The following is a 21,460-nucleotide window of genomic DNA, read 5'->3' on the forward strand; positions in this document are numbered from 1 at the left end:
CTGTCCTGTCCCCAGGAGGCATCGCTGCCTGCCCAGCCACCCTCGCAGAGGTGGGGAGGGCCCCTCGGCGGAGGCACCTCCGGCTTGCCGTGCCCCTCTCTGGGCGCAGATGCAAGCCGGAGCATGCTTTGCACCTAAACGGCTGTTAAGCTCGGCTGGAGTCAACAGGTTTTCTTCCAGCAGAACAAAAGGTTTCCTCCTGATTGCAGCTCCGGGAAGGCAAGCGCAGGAGAAGGTGGGGAGGCAGGAAAGCCAGAGGCTGGGAGGACCTGCAGGTGCCACGTCCCAGCGGCACAGGGATCGGTCGGGGACCCCTCTCTGTGTTGGGGAGCTCAGCTGGGCTGGAGAGCCGGGCTGGCCCCTGCCCATGGTGGCAGGGCAGGCAGGGAGCAGGGGCTGGGGGGTCCCACTGGCCCGCTGCCGGGTGCCAGCCCCTGGGATGTGCAGGGCGGGAGGGGAGAGGAGACACAAGCCTGGTCAGAGCAGAGCCCCTGATTAATCACTAACTGCCGGACCTCCAGCCAGCAGCTCATTAGCCGTTTAATTCCCGGTGCCCAGGGTGCTGGAGGGCTGCGCGGCTCTGATTGAGGTGGCCGCACTCGTCTGGGCAACTGCAATCAGACCGTGGCTCCCCAGCCCCGGGCACAGGCACAATTAGTGGCCATGTCCTCTGTGCTCCCTGGGTGGGTTGGGCAGTGGGTGCTGCAGGTACTGTGGGTGATGCAAGTGCTGCGGGTGCTGCAGGCGCTGCAGTTGCTGCAGGTGCTGCGGTCAGGCATGGGTGAGGCACATCAGTGACAGTGGCTGCGGAGGGCCAGCGGGCATCCCCGGGGTCAGGAGACGTGCCCGTGTCTCCTCCTGTATCCAGCTGTACCCTGCATGTGCCTGGAGCGTCACGGTCCCGGCGGTGTCACGGGGCTGGGAGTGGCTGTCAGCGGTGTTGGCGGCCATGGCGAGGCACTGCGCTCGGCTGCACAGGGATATTTTGCCAGGCTGTCATTGCTGAGGGGCAGCGGCCCTGGCACCCCGCGCAGCCCTGTGCTGTCTCATCCCTCCGCCACCTGCACCTGCACCCACAGGGCTGCAGGGCGAGGGCTGCAGGTGGCACCCATGTCCCTGCCTGCACCCTCGTGTCCCTGCTACTACCCCAGGCTCTTTCCTGCCCCGGCTCTTCTTCCTCCCGGGCTGGGGCTCAGCCTGGGCGACCCCTCTGGGGATGGGCTGGGGGTGCTCACCGGGGCCAGGGGAGTGGGACAGGGGCAGGAGGGAGCTGAGTGCCCCCACAGAGCAAGGCACCGGCCGTGCATGCTGCCCATAAACCTCATACCTCATCCTGGGCATGCGGAGGTGGGCACCGCTGTGCCTCCTGGCTGCAGGGGGGTGTTTGCAGCTCGGCTGCCCCCCATTGCCCTCCAAACCCTGCCGTGCCCTTCAATCCCAAGCTGCCGTCCCTATTTCCTTGCAGGCTGGGGAGGGAGGGAGGGACTGAGCCGCAGAGGGAAGCGTCTCCATCTGTCTTCAATGCTCCAGCGGCTGGAGCGGGGCAGGGCGGGAGCCTGCGGGTGTCCCTGCTGCAGGGGGCGGTGGGGCGAGCAGGGATGGGGTGCATGTGGGGGCAAGCTGGGGGCCTCGCTGGGGCTGTGACCCCCGCAGAAGAGGCAGGGCCAGCCCAGCATCTGCTGCTGCTGCCCCCGGGAAGGGCACAGAGCAGCCTGCCTTCCCAGGCAGCGTGTGACTGAGGGCACTATGCAAATCCAGCTGAGATTGATGCAAGTATTAATTATGTCCCAGTGTCTCAGCTCCCACCCGGCCAGGCAGGGTGCAGGGTGCCACGGCTGCTCACGCAGGAGAGCCGGGTTTGTGCTGTCAGTGTCCCCTACACGTGTCCCCTGGGTCCCCAGCCTGCTCCATCACCCCGCTGCGCAGCGTGCTGTGCCGTGCCGGGCCAGCCCTGCTCTCCCAGCCCCGTGGCACTGCCTGGTCCGGGGGGCGAAGCCATCACTGAATGGGGAGGCGAACGGTCCGACACAGGAACAGCGTGAGTGCTGTCAAGCAGCCTGGTGTGCCCAGCTCTGAGGTCCTGCTAATCAGAGAGTGTCTGCAATTACATGTGCTAATTACAGGCAGAGGTTCACAGAGATTCCTGCCCTGCTGGCACTGCGCTGGTCTCACCGGGGTGTGTTGCTCCTGCGCGAGGACAGGAGTGGATAACCAGGGCTGCTCAGCTGGCTCTCCCTGCCCAGGCACGGTATATGACAGCCAGGCCCCCTGCCCAGCCCCATCCCATCCCATATCAATCTCCATCCCATCCTATCGCCATCTCAATCCCCATTCCATTCCATCCCATCTCAATGTCCATCCCATCCCGTTGCATCTCAGTCTCCATCCCACCCCATCCCATGCTGGGCATGGTGTGTGGTGCTGTCCTCAGAGACACCACACTTGTGGCTGTGACAGCCACTCCGTCCCTGAGCACCTGGCTGATCCCATCTCGGTGGAGTTGCTTTTCAGAGGGAGTTTTTCAGGCTCTGACCCCCGTGTCCTGCTGCCGCTCTGACATCCTGTTTCCTTATCGCCTGACATGACCTTAATTAACTCCCCAGGCTGATAACACTCTGGGCTTCTCCTCCAGGAGCTGTATCTCGGCATTGTGTCCTGCCTCACCCACTCAGGGACCGCTGCAGAGACTGCACAGACAGTCTGGAGCAAGGGAGAGAGGGGACTGCATGGTGCAGGCAGGGCAGGGCAGTGATAGCTGGGGATACTGGGGTGACATGGAGGGGATGGGGCAGTACTGGAGGGGGTGGGTTGGTGCTGCGTTGAGGGTTGCAGGGGAGATGCTGACTGGCTGGAGGTGGCTGTCCTGGTGCAGAGGTGGGGGTGAGGGCAGGAGCGGGGGCTGTGCCGATGCCCGGGGCAGGGTGGTGCTGGCAGCAGTGCCCGTGGCAGGAGCATCTGTCCCAGGCAGGCAGAGGTGCTGTGCAGCAGCGTGGAGGGGTCCTGGCTCTCCTCGTGCTGCTGCAGGCAGGGCACAGGGGCTGCTCAGCTGGCCGGAGCCGGGAGCTGGGGTGGGGGGCTCGGGAGGCTGAGCCATCCCACCCAGCCGCCCCTCTGCCTCTAGCCCGGGCAGATTGAAATGCCGGCACCGATGACTTTTGTAGCCACTTTATCTCTCACACTCGGCAAATATTGGCAGAGGGGAGATGATTCAATAGCGAGGTTTGCAGATGGGAATCTTGGTGTGTGATCCCACCGGCTCCGTGCTGTGCAGCAGCCCGGCTGCCTCTGCAGCAGCTGCCGCTCTCTGGGGTCGAGCCTGGCACGGGCAGAGCCTGGGGCCAGCAGGGCTGCTCCCAGCACCTTCTCCCCACGGACTGGTTCCCAGCAAGGCACTGGTCTGAGCTTCACTGTGCTGCAGCTCATGTCTCATGCTCCAGCACAGGCAGCTTGGGCCCTGGAGCAGGGTCCCTGCTGGGGGGTCCTGTCACTCAAGTGCCACCAGACCTGTAGGCAGCTCTGCCCTGGCAGCATCCAGGACGATGCCATGAGCTCTGCAAAAAGCAAAGGGTGTGAAATGCCCTCGGCCAGTCTCCTCCTGGCTTGCAGACACACAACCCTCCTCCCCACAGCTCCTAGTCCCCAAAACCTTAGTTGTGCCTGTCTCAGGTGCTCAGGTCCCATCCCCAGACCACCAGCCCAGGCAGCAGGTAGGATGGAGGACCAGTTGTTCTTCCTGGGGCATCTGTGGCCAGGGTTCAGTTCATCCCCTCTGCTAAAGCTGCCTGCAGATGCAGTGGGAATTGCATTTTCCTGAAGCTGGGCATGCAGTGGATACCACGGGCATTATGGAAAGTGTGTACAGATACTGCTGCTCACAGCACGTGATGTATGGGCTGCTGCAGACAGCATATGGTCCTGGGAACGCGGCACTGGCTCCGAGCAGGGGGAAGGGGAGATGGTCTGAAGGACACAGGAGTTGGGAGCTACCAGTGCTGCTCCCCAGTGTGTGGGAGGCAAAGGGGGAAGGAGTCCTCCAGCTGCAGGGGCAGGTTGTCCCATCCCATCCCATCCCATCCCATCCCATCCCATCCCATCCCATCCCATCCCTGCCAGGACAAGTCCCTGCTCCCATAGCAAGCCCTGGGAGCTGGGAGGAGCCAGGGGGGACTGGGGAGCTCCTGCAGATGCTGAGGATGAGCACAAAGGCAATGTGGCCCAAACATCCAGGAGGGGCAGGCACCCCCGGAGTCCTGAGCTCCCCCAGCCTATTGCCGCCTGTGTGGCGAGCAGAGGATGGGGATACAGGGATATGGGGATACGGGCCATGGGGTTGTCCCTGCCCATCGGTGCCCATGCCTCTTCCCCTACCTGGCAGCCCCAAGGAGGGAGCCCCTGCCAACTCTGGGGCATGGGGGCTCTGTCGATCAGCCCCTCCGCCCAGGAGCGCACAGGCTGGGGAAAGCCAACCCCTATCATGTTTGTTCCATTGATTTAGCACCGCGGAGAGGGTTTAATCAGCCTTTAGCCTGCACGCTCCAGCATTAAGAACAAATCCATTAGCCACGAGATAACCACAAAGGGTTGCGCTGAGGCTGGATGAGGTCCCAGCGCCTTCAAGATGCAAATTGGCAATCAAAGATCAAAGCCGCGCAGCTCCCTAATCTCTACTAAAAGGGCTCAGCTATTAACGAGCCCTTTCCCGTTGGGCTGTGATCACCCCACTTCACTTGGGCTCCCGATGTGCTGGCGGGTTACACCATCACCCCAACCAGCCCCCCAGTGCCTGTGGCCCCCTGAGCTGGCCCTGGGGAGGAGGGTGCAGCCAGGGTTCAGGCTGTTTGCATGTTTCCTTCAGTTCTCACATGCTGGGGTCAAATTCGTGTTGGCAGAGAGAGCAGAGCCCCCAGCATCATCTGGGGGTCAGCGGCTGGAGGGGAGGAGAAGGGAAGAGGTGGGAGTCAGGGTGGAGCAGGGTGGTGGTGGAGCTGTGCAGGGCTTATGCGGTGACTTTGGGGACAAGGGGGGATGCTGGCAGGTGGCTCCCCTCCCACTGCTCAGGGATTTAGCCTGCTTCAGCCCTTGGCTGGCTGCACCAGGTGGCTCAGGGCAATCCCTGCTGGCCCCAGGGAAATCAGTGCTGGGGAGCATGGCGCAGGGGGGGCAGGCAGCAGGGTGTGGGTGAGGGACCAGGGCAGAGCAGGGTGCCTTGGAGCCAAATTCCCCTCTTGGGGGTATTCCTGCCCACCCCATGTCACCCTGGGGCGGGGGGTGCACAAAGCCCCGGCTCCCGTAGCTGCCCTGCCAGCTCCTGCATGGCGCTGGGGTCAGTCTGCAGGTTGGGGGGCTTCCCCCTGCTCCCCGCCCAGGCCATCCCACCTGCAGAGGCTCCATGCACTGCCACCCCGGCAGCCCCTGGAGTCCCAGCCACCCTGCACCACACAGGAGAGCCGTGAAGCCGCTGAGCTGTGACAGGAGCTGTGTTGCCAGCACCGTCAGCAAATCTCTGACAGCACGGATGTGTGCTCCGCTCAGCCTGGTCTGGCTCGGGGACCAGCATCCCCCTGCATCCCGCTGCGAGGGTGAGGGACAGGTGGGCAGGGGACCCATCAGCCCCGGCAGCGGGGAGCAGAGAGTCATGTCCAGCTCTCCTCTGTCCGGGGACCTGCTCTGCCGGTGGCCGCTTGGCGAGGTGCTGCTCGTGGGTCTCACGGTACCCCCAGGCAGGCAGCACAGCCTTGCAAGAGGAACAGGCAGTGAGGCGCTGGCAGCACCTCAGCCAGGGTGACAATAAATCTTATCGGTGTAAACCCATCTGTAGACAGCAGGATAACCCCCGTGACAACCCGGCTAGCGCGGAGGCTTCATCTGCACCGTGTCAGTGCTGTGGATTTACAGATAAATGCCACGGCTGGAGGGACCGTGTCTGTGCTGGCACCTGCTGGCTCCCGAGAGGCGGCCCCCCCTCCGCTCCTGCCCACCCCCGCCCTGCAGCTGCGGGAGCTGCCAGGGCCAGGCCGGGGGTGACCCAGCAACATTGGCCATGGTGTGCCTGGTGGGATGAGGAGACAGAGCGGAGCTGGTTTGGCATCTGGCAGGGGAGCTCCTGGATAGGTGAGGATGGAGGGAGGGGGACACGCAGGACGAGGCGTCATTGCCCTGCCTGCTGTCCTTGGCCCTGCCATGTCGTACGGGCACCATCCCACAGAGCCCTGCATCCCCCATCCACCCACGGGGACGCGGGCATCGCGCAGGCTGGACCGCCAGAGCACGTGTCCGCGGGGGCAAAGTCCAGGAAAAGCGCGCGTGCGTGCGTGCGTGACCCGGGCAGCGCGTCCCCGAGACGCCGCGCTCCGTGGGTGCAGTCTGCGTGTGCGTCCCTCCACGCGCGTGTCCCCGGGCGGCCGCCCCGCTCCGGCCGGGCGGCGGCGTGGCGTGGCGGGGGGGATGCGCGTGTGCCGGGCGTGGGGTGCCGGCCTGCGCCCGCCAGCGCAGCGGGCCCGGCGGAGGCTGCCGAGCGAGGCGGGCTGGCAGCAGCCGCTGCCCCAGGCCTGCGCTCCCCGGCTCAGCTCTCACATCTCCTGGCGGCGCGGCCCGCGCAGCCGTGGGAGCAGTAATGAGATGGAGCAGCAGAAGGACGGCGAGATAAGGCTGCCTGCGCTGCCCCAGCAGATTAAACGCTGGGATTAAGCAGGCGGTGCCAGCTCTGCTGCCTTTTTATCTCGCTGCTTCTCCCCTCTTATTCTCCCGCAGTCGATAGCGAACGGTCTCCGAGCTGTCAGCAAAGGAAATTGCTTGTTAACCCTTTGGGGACGGGAGGCGCAGCGCTGCCTGCTTTCAAAGGGAAGCGGTCCCCGGGGACGGCGCTGCCTGGGGAGCTCTGCCCGCGCCGGGCAGGAGAGCGGCGGGCACTGCGGTGCTGGGCGCTGCCCCCACGCAGTGCCCCCGCATGCGAAGGGGAGCGAGGCAGGGCCGGGGGCACCCGGCCTCGGCTGCCGCCCCTCCGCCAAAAGCCACCGGCATCCAAGCAGCGCCGGGCGGGGGCACTGGCCTACCTGCGAGGCAGGGGACTGGGGTCCCTGCGGGGTGGCGGGGGGCGGAGAGCAGAGGCTGCCTGAGCTCCACAAAGGAGCCCCCGGGACCCTGCGTACCCCGCTTTCGGGTATCCTCGATGTTCCCCGTTGCCTCCAGCCTGCAGGACGGATGGGCTCAGCGCCACATCTCTGCGTGAAACCACGGGGCTGGGGATCCTTCCCTGGTCCTGGGGCCAAGTGCCACGGACCAACTGTGTCTGCGCACCACCGCGCGTGGTGCTGGGTCTCCTCGGCTGCCGAGAGGAGCCCGCTACCCAAAACCATAATTATTGCTCTCTGTGTATGTATGTGTTTTGTTGGATTTGCAGAAGCGAGGCTGAGCTGCAGCCCATCCCAAAGCTTATCCGTAGCGTGCTGTGCTGCGTGCCTGGGGGCGGCGTGCCTGGCGTGGGGGGTGTCTGAGGATTGGAAGCCGGCTGGAGAGCGCCGGAGGGTGCACAGAGTGATGGCAGGATTGCTGCTCAGCACAGTCAAAACCCAGGCCGGGGAGCGTGTTAGCAGCTTGGCAAGTTCATGCTGGCATGTTTGGGGGTGCAGCTTTGGTGCACCTTTCCCATGAGGACCCTGAGCACCTCCTGGCTCTGCCCGACGGCTTTCCTCATCTCCCTCCCAGGGGAAGCAGGAGGCAGAAACATGGGGCAGAAGCCTCCTGCAGCCCCAGCACCTGACCCACGTGCCCAGCGAGAGACCAGGGTAAGCAGGCAGCACGCTTAACATCTCAGAGAGGTTTGCTGGCTGCCGACAGGCTGAAGTGGGCTTCCCCAGCTCCTGCCCCCCTGCCTCTCTGCAGCATTGCCCTGCACTACAGCACGCCTCCCCCCTCTACCAGCAGCCCTGGCACTTCATCTTCTGAAATTAATTCCCTTGGTGTTGGCTCCTTCACCTGCCCAGGTGACCCTTTTGGTGGATGCTTTAAAGTGCTTAGTGCAAGCAAACCGTACGAAAGCACAAGCCACCAGGAGATTTGCAGGGAGCAGTTTAGCCCCAGCCAGGGCAGTGGTCCTGACCTGGGTGGGACGCTGCCCCGCGGCTGCTGTGGGATGGAGAGGGCAGAGTCACACGTCTGTGTGGGCCGAGGATCTCGCCGGAGCATTGTGCGAGCCCTGGGCAGCTGGTGCTGAGGACGCTGCTGGGGAGCTGGAGCAGATGCCGTGCCAGGCAGCCGGGCTGCGCAGGCGAGCAGAGCCTGAATCGGGAGAGGAAACCAGAAGCGATTGGCACGTGTGGGCTGGCAGGCTGGAGGCTGCGAGGGGATGGGATTGCTGTTTATAAATACATCAAGGGAGTAAACACAAGGGAGGGAAGAGAGCTATTTAAGCTAAGGGACAATGCTGGCACGAGAACAAATGGTACAAACTGGCCATGAATAAATTTAGGTTGGAAGTGAGAAGCTGGGTGAGATTCTGGGATGAATTCCCCCCAAGGAGCAGCAGAAGGGGAAAGCACAACTTTGCAATGGAACTTGCTCTGCTATCAGAGGAAGCTATGTGCTGCTGTGCCTGCGCCGTGGGGTCAAGAGGTCAGGACCTGGGATCCCCAGCCCCTCGCCTCGGTGTCACAGCCACCCTGGCTCCATGTGGCAGCCACGGCACAGCCTCCTCCGGCTCCTGGTTTGGCCAATGCAGGAATCCTGAAGCAATGGCTTGCAGGGAGAGCTCCTTCCCCGGCACACGAGTTTGGGTGTGCTGTCACAGATGCTGCTCCTGAAAGCAGGACGGTGCCCATGTCCCCCTGCTTTACTGATGTCACTGGCAGCACTGGGGCAGATGCGCTGGGAAGGTGTCCTGGCCCATGTGCGTAATGCATCCCTCTGCCATGCATTGTATCCCCATGCTCCTGACCCAGCAGGAGCAGAGAGCCTTGGTCCGGATCCCGCCCGCTCCTGGAGGGTCACTGGGCTGCACACTGGCACCAGTGCGGCATCCTGGTGGTGACCTGCTCACCCTGCCCAGTGCTGGGGCTCTGGTGCCTCTCGCTGCTCTGCCCGGCTGGCGGCGCAGCCCGCAGCACAGCTGAGCACTTGGTATTCCGGCAGCGAGCCTGCTTGGCACAAGAGGGGTTCTGCCAGCCCTGTGCGCCCACGTCTCCGCTGCTGGCTCAGGCCTAGCCAAGGGGGCTCAGCTGGCACAGACTGCCCTGTGGCACAGTGAGAGGCACATCTGTGGTGGCAGGAGGGGTCCCGGCCTCTCTGGAATGTGCCTGCAGCATCCCTCGGCCCCCCTGCCGCTCTCCCTCCTCCTGGGAAACCAGGTCAGGGCACCACAGAGGATGCTCCAGAGCTTGGCCCTTCACAGACAGGGGAAACAAGGAGCCCAGCCCAGTGCTGGCGTGCCCTGCTCGGGGCCAAAGGTGCCCTGCTCTGCCGGGACTGGGGCTGCAGAGCCCGGCGCTCCGTGGAGGCAGGAGCCCCAGCCCCCACAAGCAAGGCTGCATCCTGCAGGAGCCATCCCGGCAGCTCTGCATGGGGCAGGGGGCTGCGCCAAGGGGCTGCTGGTGTGGGTGATGGTTGTGCCACCACCGGAGCTGGGGTCGAGCCAAATTGGCACCGTTCCCCAACCCCTCCTGGGAGCAAGGAAGGGAAATGGTGCGACTGTGCGTGAGAGGGGATGTTTGCAGAGGCGAAAACATCCCACTGGCTCAGAAAATTGCTGCAGAATCGGGCTTGAAATGAGTTGAAATTGCTGAATCCAAGCGGATCTCATATCCCGGGCAGTGGCAATGCTGGCGTCAGCGCTGCGGCTTCCCTCCCAGGGCACCCAGGCAGGGCCTGGCCATGCCGCACAGAGGGAGCAGGCTGCTGGGGACGTGGGGGGGGGCTGCCACGTGGGGGACAGGGGCACGGTGAGGGGCTCTGGCAGAGCTGGGATCCAGGGCCAGGATAGCTGCAGCGGGGGGCAGGAGCAGAGCAGGGGACAGCTTACTTGGTTGTGCCGTTGCCCCAGCTCTACTAGTGTCGTCCCAGTTTGGCCCCAGCTCCTGTGCTATGTTTCCCAGCCAAGCGCATCCGTGTGCCTCCAGCTGCCTGTGCTCACTCAGGAAGCAGCATTTCCAATTTTGGAAGCCCTGCCCATACTAATTTGCTCTCTGGGCTGGGGTACCTGGACATCACCCTCAAGGTTACCCCTGGACTGGCATCCCCACCAAGCCCAGTGTGGACAGCACTCCAGTGTCTTCCCATCCCCCTCATGCCCCAGTGATGACTGTTCTCAGGGGTGTCTCTATGCTGGGGTGCTCGCTCCTGCATGGTGTGCCCATGCCCAGGGCCTGCCTGCCAGCTGCGTGTCCCAGTGGGGACGTGGGAGCAGGGCTGGGTGCCCCGGGCGTACTGGAGCAGGACCCGCCGGCGCCGCACGTGCCGCAGCTCGTTTCCCTCACATGAAAATGTTTGGCTGGAAGCTTAGAGCGGCCTCTTGTCTCCTCAGAGCAATCAGGATTTGTCGCTGCTTGCAATGTTTAACGTCGTCTTCCAGAGGCTAAATACCGTGGGGAGCCGTGTAAGCCGCAGAAATACCTGCGTGAGCTGGGATCAGCTGGAGGCTGGCACAATGGGCTGGCAGCAGTGGGGATGGGGGACCAGGAGTGTGTGGGGCTGGTCCTCGTGCCCCCAATGCTTGCGGGTGGGCTTGCATGAGCCAGGGTGAGGATTCTGGCAGCCAGCACTTTGCTCCCACGGGGCTCCCCACAGCAGGGGGGCAGGACGGCAAGCCTGAGGGGTGTGGAGGGGACTTGGGGGGCCCCGGAGCTCTGTGAGATGGGGAGGAGGATGCCAGGGCCCCCAGTGATCTCTGGCTGGGATCCGCCTGCCGAGGCACAAGCAGCTATTTCTGTCAAGGTCAGCGTGTCTCCACGGCAGAGAGCAGGGAAATGAGGAATCGTGTCGAGAAATTACCTCCCTAATGGGGTCTCCCCTGCACGTGAGCACGGCGCGGGGATGCCAGCATGCAGCAGCTGAGTGGGGAGACGGGCATGCGGTGCGGGAATCCTGCCACCCCAGCCCCAAGGCTACGGCACCCATGGGTGCCCAGCGAGCGGAGCAGGGTGCCCGGGGCCCCATGCCCCAGGCGCCGTCCCCAGCTGGAGACATGTGTTCCAGCCCTGCAAGGTGCTTTTCTGGGTCAGCTGCAGGGAGGAAATAATTTTCCTGGTGCAGGCAGGCTCTCCTCTGTCCTTCCTCCTCCTCCTCCTACTCACGCGCTCCTGTTACCTAATTGGGTTTGTCATGCTGGAAAGGCAAAGCCCTTCAGGACTGTGCTGTTCTCTCGCCAGCGCGATTTCACAGCTGGCCTCGGCACCCTGGCAGCCGACAAGTGAGTAACTCAGCTGGGCGCCACGGGCACCCCTGCCGACCCCACGTGCCCCTGCAGCCATGCCTGCCTGCCCAGGGCTGCAGGGGACGGGGGACAAGGCCAAGGCCACGGCCACCGCTGGACCTTCTCCTCCAGCCATGCCATCATTGGTCCTTGTCCCTGAGCTGCCTGTCCCCACATGCCCCAGCCTCTATATCCCATCCCCATCCCTCGCACCGCTCCAGGGCGATTGCGATGCTGCCCGGAGATGTCTGAACCGACACGAGATGGAAGCGTTCAGAGAAATGACATTTCCTCCAGCCTGGGAAGCTCATCCTCCTTTTAAAGAAAACTAATATAAAAGCTGCCCTGGTGTGCGAGGGGCTGATAGTATCAGGCTGGCAGCCTCCGGCTCTTGGAGCCACAATAAATCTCAGCAAGGAGCCGAGCCAGCTCGAGCAGCCCCACGCAGATGCGCCGGCACAGAGCGGGGGGCTGAGCCGTGTCCCGCGGATGGTGCAGGGACACACAGGCTGGAAGGGGACAGCTCAGCGTGGAGTGGGGTGACCCACCGCGCTGGTCCCGAGGGTGCAGAGAGCAGGGAGCCCGCGGCAGCGCTCCTGCCCGCTCAAGCCGGCGTTGTGCCGTGGCGGGGATGGTGACAGCTCTGGGGCGTGGGGCCACGAGGGCGGCGAGGGCTGCCCCACAGCCTTGGCTTTGTGTCCCCAGGGAGCTGGGCTCTGTCCCGCGGAACCGCTGCGGCCCCGCCAGAGCGTTCGCTCCTCCAGCAAAGCAAGCAGCAGCGCTGGCATCCAGTGGCGGGTGGGATGGGGACCGTCCGTCCCCAAGGCACACCGTGCCGTGGGGCCGGCTGCTCCCCACGGCCGCCCGGCCGACGCTGCCGTCGGCGGGGCTGGGACGCTGCCCCCCCCGCCCCCACCCCGGGGGGGATTACGATAGGAGACAGGGCGCGGAGCTGGGGGGGGGCCCAATCCTGCCTGGCCCGGTTCTGCCCTAGGGCTGGCGGGGCCGGGCCGGGCCGGGCGAACGGGAGCCGCTGGGGAGGGCGGGGGGGACCCGGCGGGGCCGGCGCCGCGCACCCTCCGCCGCCCAAACGCGGGGCCCTGCTGCCCCCTGCCGGAGCCTGGCCCCTGCGGGCCGCCCGGCCTGCGGCTGCCGGGAGCCGAGGGCTGGCCCCGGCCGGGGCCGGTGAGGGCCAGAGCTGGCACCGCGGGCGCCTTTGGGCTGCGCTTCGCCCCGCTGCGGGGCAGGGAGTGCGACGGAGGCGGGGCGGGAGGGAAGCGCCCTGCCGCCCCTGGGCACCGGAGATGCCGCCCACTGCCTCCGCTCACCTCCCTCGGCGCCCGTCGAGGCCAAGCCCCCTCGTTCCTGACCTGCCCGGCGTCCTCCCGTGCCTGTCGCCAAGCTGCCAGCTTGGATCCTGGCCGGGTCCCCGGGATGGCTACAGTCATGCCTTGCTCAGGCGGCAGGGCCGGCAGCATGGACGGTGCTAGGAGTCACCACCGAGGCGAGCGGCAGCTCCCCTCTTTCTGGTCCCCCCTTTCACCGCCACCCTCCTCCTGCCCCAGCTGCCCTGGAGCAGCAGGGATGCTGCCCTTCACCGGGGGCACAGTGGCCCTGGCTGGTCCTGGGGCTGCAGGACCCCCGGGGCCAGCCCGTGCCTCAGTGGGGCTGGTGCCGACGACGGCGGGTGCCTGGGAGTGGCAGCAGCAGGAGATGAGAGGCTGCCGGGGAGCGTGGTGCTGAGCTTTGAAGGCACCCTGACAGGCTGTCGGGTCCCCGCCAGCCGCGCTGACAGCCTGGTGCAGAGACACCCCCCCGCCGCCGCCACGCTCTGATCACAGCCTCGCCCGTCACTTCAAAGCACCCGCCGGGCTCAGGTGGGCTCCCACGCAGCCTCCTGCCCCACGGCTCCATTCCTCCTGCCCCATGGCCCCGCTTCTCCCACCTCACAGGGTCCAGATCCACTGGGCTCCCCAGCTCCAGGGTGGGGGATACCGGGATGTGGCATTGGGGACCAAGATACACGCATGGTCCCGAGCAGCGCTGGCAGGAGGCAATTGCCTCCCAGGCCTGGCACTGTCCTGCGTCTGTGGGGCAGGGCCCCCAGCCCCAGAGCATCCATGGTTGGGGACCCAGAGGGTCCAGGCAGGGACCCAGCGGGGACTGCAGTGCCAGGGCAGGGGACGAGCTGGGGTCCAGCATCCCTGGGCATGGGGCTCACACAGGGTGGCTGGGACAGGACATCACCCTCTGGACACTGGTGCCCACCATGCTGGGGCACTGGGGGCTGCTAGTTCACCCTGCCTGGGGTAACGCAACACCCCCCCCCCCGTCCCAGCCTGGCTCGGGGAGGAATTTTCCATTCACGAATGGAGGTTAGGGGAAGGCGTGTGTTTGCAGCAGCCCCCTCCTCTCCCTCCCCTTGCCCGTCACCGGAGCAGCTCGGGAAGGCGCCTGCCACGCTCGCCTCCAGGAAGGCGCAGAGCAAAAGCCTCCCAGGAGGAAGAGCTCCCTGGAAGGGACCGGGGACCCCGGGCAGCCTCGCGGGCAGCCTGCACCCCACTTCCCAGAGGAGCCACCCTGCCTGCAGCCATGCCGCTGCCCCTTGCCTGCTGCCAGGACAGGGAAGCCCTGGCGGTGGCTCGGGACGGCGGCGCTGCCCAGCTCACCGTTGGCATCCTGCGAGCCACCAGGATCCCCGGGCTGCACTACATGTGCACCCGGCCGCAGTCCCGCCTGCGCCGCCTGCTCTGGAGCCTGGCCTTCCTGGCCTCCGCCGGGCTGCTGGCCACCGGCGCCACTGACCGCCTGCACCACCTTCTCTCGCACCCCGTGCACACTCGTGCACGCCTCGCCTGGGCCTCCCAGCTCCGCTTCCCGGCCGTCACCCTCTGCAACCCCAACCGGGCACGCTTCCTGCACCTCACCAGGCCCGACCTCTACTCGGTGGGGCAGTGGCTGGGGCTGGCCCAGGAGAACCGCTCGCTGGTGCCCGAGATGCTGGCCGTGCTGGGGGAGGACCGGCGCGCGTGGCTGACGCGTCTTGCCAACTATTCGCGCTTCTTGCCGCCCCGCCACTCCGAGCGCACCATGCAGAGCTTCTTTCACCGCCTGGGCCACCAGATCGAGGACATGCTGGTGGAGTGCCGCTTTCAGGGAGAGCGCTGTGGCCCCCAGCACTTTGCCCCCGTGAGTCCCCACCTGGCAGGGGCCGGACAGCTGGGCTGCCCTATGAGCGCTGGGAGCGATGCCTCACCCCCCCCAGCGAGGGTGGAGGTGTGGCAGTGTGTGTGTGGGAGGCTTAGATGAGCCCTTCCAAGGGCCACGTGAGACTGTTTCCCCCCCGCAGTGCCTCCGTGGGATTGGAGAGGGGTCCCTGGACCTCATCCTGCTTGCAGAATGCCCTGCCAGATCCCTGCCTGCTCCCTCACCCCCCTCTTCTCCATCCCCAGGTCTACACACGCTATGGTAAGTGCTACACCTTCAATGGGGACCGGAGGAACCCGCGGGTGACCCGCCAGGGTGGCATGGGCAACGGGCTGGAGATCATGCTGGACATCCAGCAGGAAGAGTACCTGCCCATCTGGAGAGAGACCAGTGAGTGGGGCCGTGCTACGGGCGAGGGATGCTGGGAGGGAGGGTTGCTGGGCAAACAGGGCACCCTGAGGTGGGCTATGGCGTAAGCGGGGCACTGGAGGGGTGCTGGGCTCCAGGGTGCAGCTCGTGGTTGGGTACAGGGGCAAGGCTGAGGGCTGTCCCCATGGGCAGGCGTGCAGCCCCCGTGACCTTCTCCCGCAGACGAGACGTCATTTGAAGCTGGCATCAGGGTCCAGATCCACAGCCAGGATGAGCCGCCCTACATCCATCAGCTGGGCTTTGGTGTCTCACCCGGCTTCCAGACCTTCGTGTCCTGCCAGGAGCAGCGGGTAAGGCAGGATGCCCTACAGCCCCTGGGGAGGTGCCCGCGGGCACCTAGCCCGGCACGGCCCTGCAGCGATGTCCCTCTCGCCCTGGCAGCTCACCTACCTGCCACAGCCATGGGGGAACTGCCGGGCCAGCGTGCAGGGGGAGCAGATGCTGCCCGGCTACGACACCTACAGCATTGCTGCCTGCCGTCTGCAGTGCGAGAAGGAGGCCGTGGTGCGGAGCTGCCACTGCCGCATGGTCCACATGCCAGGTGAGGGGTGTGTGTGATGGCATGGGGGCACCCTGCTGCCATCACATGCCAGGTGATGGGTGCGTGTGATGGCATGGGGGCACCCCGCTGCCCCGATGGTCCTGCACGGGGGTGCCCTGGCCCCCTCCAGCCTGCACCCAAGGACCACCCCCACCCCATCCCTCTGCGCCCAAGGGGCCCCCCTGCCCCATCCCGCTCCACCCAGGGACCACCCCATCCTCTCCGCATGCTGGGTCAGTCCCTGTCCTACACTCCTTACACCCCAGGCCAGCCTCTCCCCTGTCCGCCTTGTACCCAGGGGCCACCCCTGCCCCAGCCAACCTGCAGCCGAGGGCCACCCGTCCCCATCCCCTCCGCACCCAGGGGCCACCCCTGCCCCATTGCCTTTAGGGGAGTGAGTCAAGGGTGGGGGGCAGAAGCGGGCCAGATTCCCACCCCCCCGACCAGCTGCTTCTCCGCAGGCAACGAGTCCATCTGCTCCCCCAACGTGTACATCGAGTGTGCTGACCACACGCTGGGTAGGTGCGGTGGCGGGCAGGAGGCTGGGAGCCAGCCGGGTGCCCCCGGAGAGGGGGCCGGGAGGGAGTGCAGCCATGCTGACGGGTGCGTGCCCCCAGACACGGCGGTGGAGGACAGCCAGGAGCGCTGCAGCTGCCCCACGCCATGCAACCTGACTCGCTACGGCAAGGAGATCTCCATGGTGCGCATCCCCAACAAGGGCTCGGCACGCTACCTCGCCCGCAAGTACAACAAGAACGAGACCTACATCCGGTGAGTTGCTGGTGCCGGGGGGGTGAGCAGGGGGCTGGGGACCTGGGGAACCCCCACCCCACTCCTGGCAGCGTGTCAGGAGCAGGTCCTGGCACGGACGGTCCCTGCAGCATCCTCTGCTTAGGGGTGGCTGCCACTAGAGCACCTCCCTGACCCATCCGTGTCCTCCCAGCCCTCCTGTCGGCATCTCCCCACCCCACAGTCCCTCCTGGCCTGGGACATGCCCCTTCTGTGTCCCCACCGCACCAGCCTGAATATCTCACAAGGGCCCTGGGAGCACTTGGGAGCTGGAGGGCTGGGGGACAGGGGAGGTTTGGGGGGCAGTGGGGGTGGAAGGGTCAGTGACCAGGCCTCCTTGCTGAGCACTATGGTGTCCCCACAGGGAGAACTTCCTGGTGCTGGATATCTTCTTCGAGGCGCTCAACTACGAGGCCATTGAGCAGAAGAAAGCCTACGACATTGCTGGGCTTCTCGGTGACTCCCCCCACCTTCCCATGGGACCCTGAGGCGCAGAGCTCTGGGTCCCAGCCCCAGGAGGACATGGGGCTGGTCGGGGAGGGACCACACAGGGCAGGAGCCGGCCACACACTGGCTGAAGGGTGGCATGCTGCTGGCCGTCCCCTGTCCCGCATGTCCCCTGCTCCCTCCATCTTGCCACCCCTGCCCCTGTGACCACGCTGTCCCGCTCTGTCTGGCAGCCCTGGCACTGCCTGCAGTCCCGCTGGCCCACCCAAGGCTCCCAGCAGGCTGCACAGCATCTCCCGGTGACCATCTCCCCCTCTTCTTCCCCAGGGGACATTGGGGGCCAGATGGGCCTGTTCATCGGTGCCAGCATCCTCACCATCCTGGAGATCCTGGACTATGTCTACGAGGTGCGCTCAGCCTTCAGGGCTGTGTCTCGGCTGTGGGACCAGGCGAGGTGCAGAGTGGGGGTCAGGCTTCCTGGGGAGGGAGTGCCATGCATGGCCACCCCAGAGGGCTATTATAGCCCCCAAATTGGAGAACACCCAGCAGGACGCAGTGGGGGGAGGACAGGTGCCCCCAGCATCCCTTGGTGACCTGAGGGTGGTGGGCAGAGGTTCTGTCCCCATTGTCAGCCCTGTCCCCCCCGGCAGGCAGGGGAGCGGGCAGCAGGTCCATGCAGACTGGGGTGCCCACACACGGAGTGCTGCCTGTGTGTGGATCCGGGGCTGACCCCCCATCTGCCCCCAGGTGATCCGGGACAGGGTGAGCCGGGTCCTGCGCCGCTCCAAGCCACCCCTGAAGAAGCCCTCGGGCAGCATCGCCACGCTGGGACTGGAGGAGCTCAAGGACCAGGTACCCCCGTGGGGGTGGGCAGCCCAGGGGGCTGCGAGGACAGGGCTTGGGCAGCGTCCGCCCCTGCCCCTGGGGAAAGGGGCATCGTCCCAAGAGCGAGGGACAGCACAGCTCTGCATTTGGTGCCCTCAAGGCTGGGTGGCAGGCAGCTGGGTGCCCCCGGGGGGGGCTCCTGGGGATGGGCTGTGCTGGGCGGGGGGGACAGGGTGCATGGGGCCTGCACCCACCCCCCTGACTGCCATCCCCACAGAGCCCCTGTGAAACGCTGGGCCGGCACGTGGAGGGCACCTACAACGCGGGCATCCTGCCCAACCACCACCACCGCCACCACTACCCTCACCAGGGCGTCTTCGAGGACTTCGCCTGCTAGGCCAGCTCGGGACTGGGGGGGGGGCAGCCCCCCGCCACTCCCCTCCCCGCCGTCCGCATGGAGAGGGACCGCAGCACCGGGCACGGTGGGCACAGGCCCCCGCCTCCCCCACCCCACTGCCAGGACCGGCCGGGCCGTTTGCCCCCGGGGATGCCGCCGGAGCTGCCTCGGCACCGGCACCGGAGCGGCCCCCCCAGCCCTTTTGCCCGTCCTTTCCACTTGCCCCCAGCACGCGGGCTCAGCCCCGTCTCAAGCACACGGCGTGGAGGGGCACGGGCACGCCGGGGGGTTCGGGGGAGCAGCGGGGTGCGGGGCAGAGCCATCCTGGCAATGCAGAGCATGCTGGGGGTAAGCTGGGGTTCCCGTGAGCCCCTCCAAGCCCTCCCCTGCTGACCCCTCCTGGGTGAGGGTCTCTGCCCTGCACGGTCCCCCCCGCCCCGGGAGACACGTTCCTGGAACAGCTCCCCCCACCCCAGCCCAGGGACAACCACCCTCCCACCTTCCTGCTGCAGGGCAGGGCAGCATTGCAGGGCACCCCTCTGAGCAGCACGGCCCCCCCGGCCAGCCCAGGGACACCCCACCTGCAGCCACACCTGCATGGCACCACCCTGACCCCTGGCACCACCACCACTGTGACACCCCCCCCAAACATCTGCCCCCCCTTCCCCAACCTCATGCAGCCTGCCAGGGCTGCGGCCCCCCTCCCCATTGCTGTTTCCAGCCAGACCCCTGCACTGTGACCCCCCCCCCTCCAGTGTTGACCCCCGATAGCCCCCAGTCATTGCGGCACTGCAAACCTACTGCCTCCCCCATCTCCTGCCCCCAATCCACCGTGCGCCCCCAGCCCTCCCCGTCCTCTCCTTACCCAGGTATTGCCCGAAGCGGCTTGTCCCTTGGTGCAGCCGCCCGGCACAGCCCAGGCGGCGCGGGTTGGGGGTCCTTCCCTCGCTCCCTTGCCTGTCGCCACTCTTTTGCACCATGCACGTACCCCTTGCCACGCTCCCACCCCCCGGGTGCTGAGCACCCGCTGTGCCTCCCCCAGACTGTACATGGTTAGGAGGGTCCCCCGTGCCCAGCACCGCCCGGACAGCCACAGCCTGACCCGCCGGCCGGAGCCTCGGCCAGGACCAACACCCACAGCCCTCCTGCCTGCCCCGAGATGGCAGGACCCACGGCAGGACCCACAGCAGGACCCACATCGCTCCCCCTGTCCTGTCGGACAGTGCCTCCTCCCCCTCCACTGTAGCAGACACCAGCGCAGGGCAAACCGCCCCAAAATATCTCAGGAGGGGGGGGCGGGCTGGCAAAGCCCCCCTCGACACAGACGTGCGGCAGAGAGGGGGACTCCAGGGCAGGAATTTGGGACCTCTGGGGGAGGCTGGGGTTTAGCCAGGCAGCCCCTGGCCCTGCCAGTTTAGTCCCCATCCCCGGCACCTGCAGACGGAACACGGCCATGCTGCGCTGTGGCCAAAGCCATAGATGCAGGAGGGGCCATCATCTTTGCAGCACCCAAGGCTCCACACGTGGGTGACGCAGGGCAGGGACCGGAGTACCAGGTTGATGATGTGCCCGGCAGCCCTGGCTCTGGCTATCCGCAGCCCAACGGCCCCCCAAAATATGCACCCAGGTGGAAACAAGTTCCCTGTCAGTGCAAGCACCCAGCTGCATGGTGTCCCGTGTCCCCCTGCATGGGGACACACACAGCAAGCCTCCCAGCAGGGCAGGCACAGAGGTGCTCCTCGGGGACCCCCTCCAAAGCACCCCGTGTCAGGTCCCCATGGGGTGCCCCCACCTGCAAGCAGGAGTGTCCCCAGAGGGGTGCCACACATTAGCCCGGGATGTGCCACGGCCACGCAAGTCAGCCCTACACCAAGGTCTCCTGCAGTGGGCAGGGGGATGCAGGATGTGGCTCCCTCCCTGCCAGCGGGAGCAGCGAGCCCTGAGTGGGGTGGGCACGGGCACCACGGCGGGAGGGCTGGTGCGAATGCCCTCGTGCTGGTGAACGTGAGAGATGTGCATCACTGTTTTATAAATGTACAAATGCTCCCTAATAAAGAGGCACAAGTAGGTCCGGAGCTGCCTGTGAGGGCTGGGGGCAGGAGGCAGGGCTGGGGGGCTGCAGAGAGGTGGGGAAGCTGGTCCCACCCCGGGGGCAGGTGGTGGTGGGACCCAGGGAGCACTTTACAGCCCTGCACCCACATGCTGGGCACTGCAAGAGCCAGCATGCTAGCTCGCCCAAAGGCAAGCATCTCTGCATCGCTGCCCACAGAAAACCTTGCCTGCCACTCAGCTCTTTCAGCCCCGGCATGTGGCAGAGGTACGGTGGTTGCCAGCTGGGCACCAGCAGTGGGAACTGCCAGAGCCATACCCCAGTCCTCAAATCGCTCCCCGGGTGAGGGCAGGCACCCCACCAGTGGCCCACCAGGCTCTATCAGTCCCCAGTAGGTGTTGAGGTGGGAAGGACGGGCTCCTGCCCCCCTGGGGGCTGCTGCAGGGTGGGGAGCAGATGGGAGGGCAGAAACATGGGCTGGGAGTGCTTTGGGGGTGCTCCACAGATGCCCCATGCTGGAGCGGCACCCCGCACCCCTGCCAACACCCAGGACCTTGCGCAGGACCCACTTGCCTGTGGGATGCCCCCCTGCCATACCCACGGCCCCTCTGCTCCCATGCCTGTTACCAGCACCACACACAGCCCAGTTAAAGCCCGGTGCGTATACTGGCACTGGCCTCACACAGGATTACCAGCATGGTGCCAGCAGCTGTCTGCTCGTCCAGCACCCGCTGTGGGCCATGAGCCCCGGCCCCCTGGCAGGGGGCACGGCGCAAGCGAGATCGCAGGGGTACCATCAGCTGTCCCAGGGTGGGACCTCCAGCAGGACCCCCCCTACGGGTGCCATGGGCAAGGGGTACAGGGTGAAACCGAAACGGGGCAGGTGGAGGATGGGGGGGGGGCAAAGAGGGGCCCTGCTGGCACAGGGCCCTGGGGCTTTCCCTGCCAGAGGTGCTCCTGAATTCTCCAGACCCTTCTCCATCTGCCCTGGCCACCCTGCAGCACAGAGAAGGGACAAAGTGGGAGACAGGCGCTGGCCTCACGGTGGAGGCTGCCAGCACCGGGCACCGCAGGTTTCCCTCTAAACCAGTGAGGGCTGAAGATGCCCAGGTTAGCTGGGTGCAGCTGGGACACAGGATCCCATCCCGCAGCTCACACCATGCCCTGCAAGGGGAGCACTGGGGTCAGGACCTAAAGGGAAAAGCAGGGAAACAGCTACATCCTCCACATCTTTTCATCACCCGGTAAGAGGATCAGGTCCTTTGGGGGTCCTTTGGGACAAGGCTGTCCCTGCCACCAGGCCCTGACCCATCTGCCCCTCCAGGATGCCCTGCCACAAAGCCACCTTCATCTACACCAAGGCCGTGACTGGGA

The 21,460-nt window shown here is 66.0% G+C and overlaps 2 protein-coding genes across 3 annotated transcripts in view; both read left to right on the forward strand.

Moving 5' to 3' along the window:
- Positions 1-20,103, forward strand: part of ASIC4 (acid sensing ion channel subunit family member 4) — a 65,879-nt gene extending 45,776 nt beyond the window's left edge. For both annotated transcript variants that reach the window (XM_069781197.1, XM_069781198.1), the window contains exons 2-10: positions 14,854-14,998; positions 15,200-15,327; positions 15,419-15,578; positions 16,040-16,096; positions 16,196-16,349; positions 16,732-16,823; positions 17,142-17,221; positions 17,562-17,666; positions 17,917-20,103. In XM_069781197.1, the coding sequence (XP_069637298.1) occupies positions 14,854-14,998; positions 15,200-15,327; positions 15,419-15,578; positions 16,040-16,096; positions 16,196-16,349; positions 16,732-16,823; positions 17,142-17,221; positions 17,562-17,666; positions 17,917-18,036 (1,041 nt within the window). In that variant the 3' untranslated portion in view covers positions 18,037-20,103. The remainder of the gene's footprint in view (positions 1-14,853; positions 14,999-15,199; positions 15,328-15,418; positions 15,579-16,039; positions 16,097-16,195; positions 16,350-16,731; positions 16,824-17,141; positions 17,222-17,561; positions 17,667-17,916) is intronic.
- LOC138685078 (acid-sensing ion channel 1C-like) lies at positions 13,789-14,846 on the forward strand. The gene has a single exon (XM_069781199.1). The coding sequence runs from the start codon at positions 13,994-13,996 to the stop codon at positions 14,708-14,710; it is 717 nt and encodes a 238-aa protein (XP_069637300.1). The 5' UTR covers positions 13,789-13,993; the 3' UTR covers positions 14,711-14,846.
- Positions 20,104-21,460: the final 1,357 nt, after the last annotated feature.

This window comes from Haliaeetus albicilla, chromosome 4 (assembly GCF_947461875.1).
Source record: "Haliaeetus albicilla chromosome 4, bHalAlb1.1, whole genome shotgun sequence".
Lineage (NCBI taxonomy): Eukaryota > Metazoa > Chordata > Aves > Accipitriformes > Accipitridae > Haliaeetus > Haliaeetus albicilla.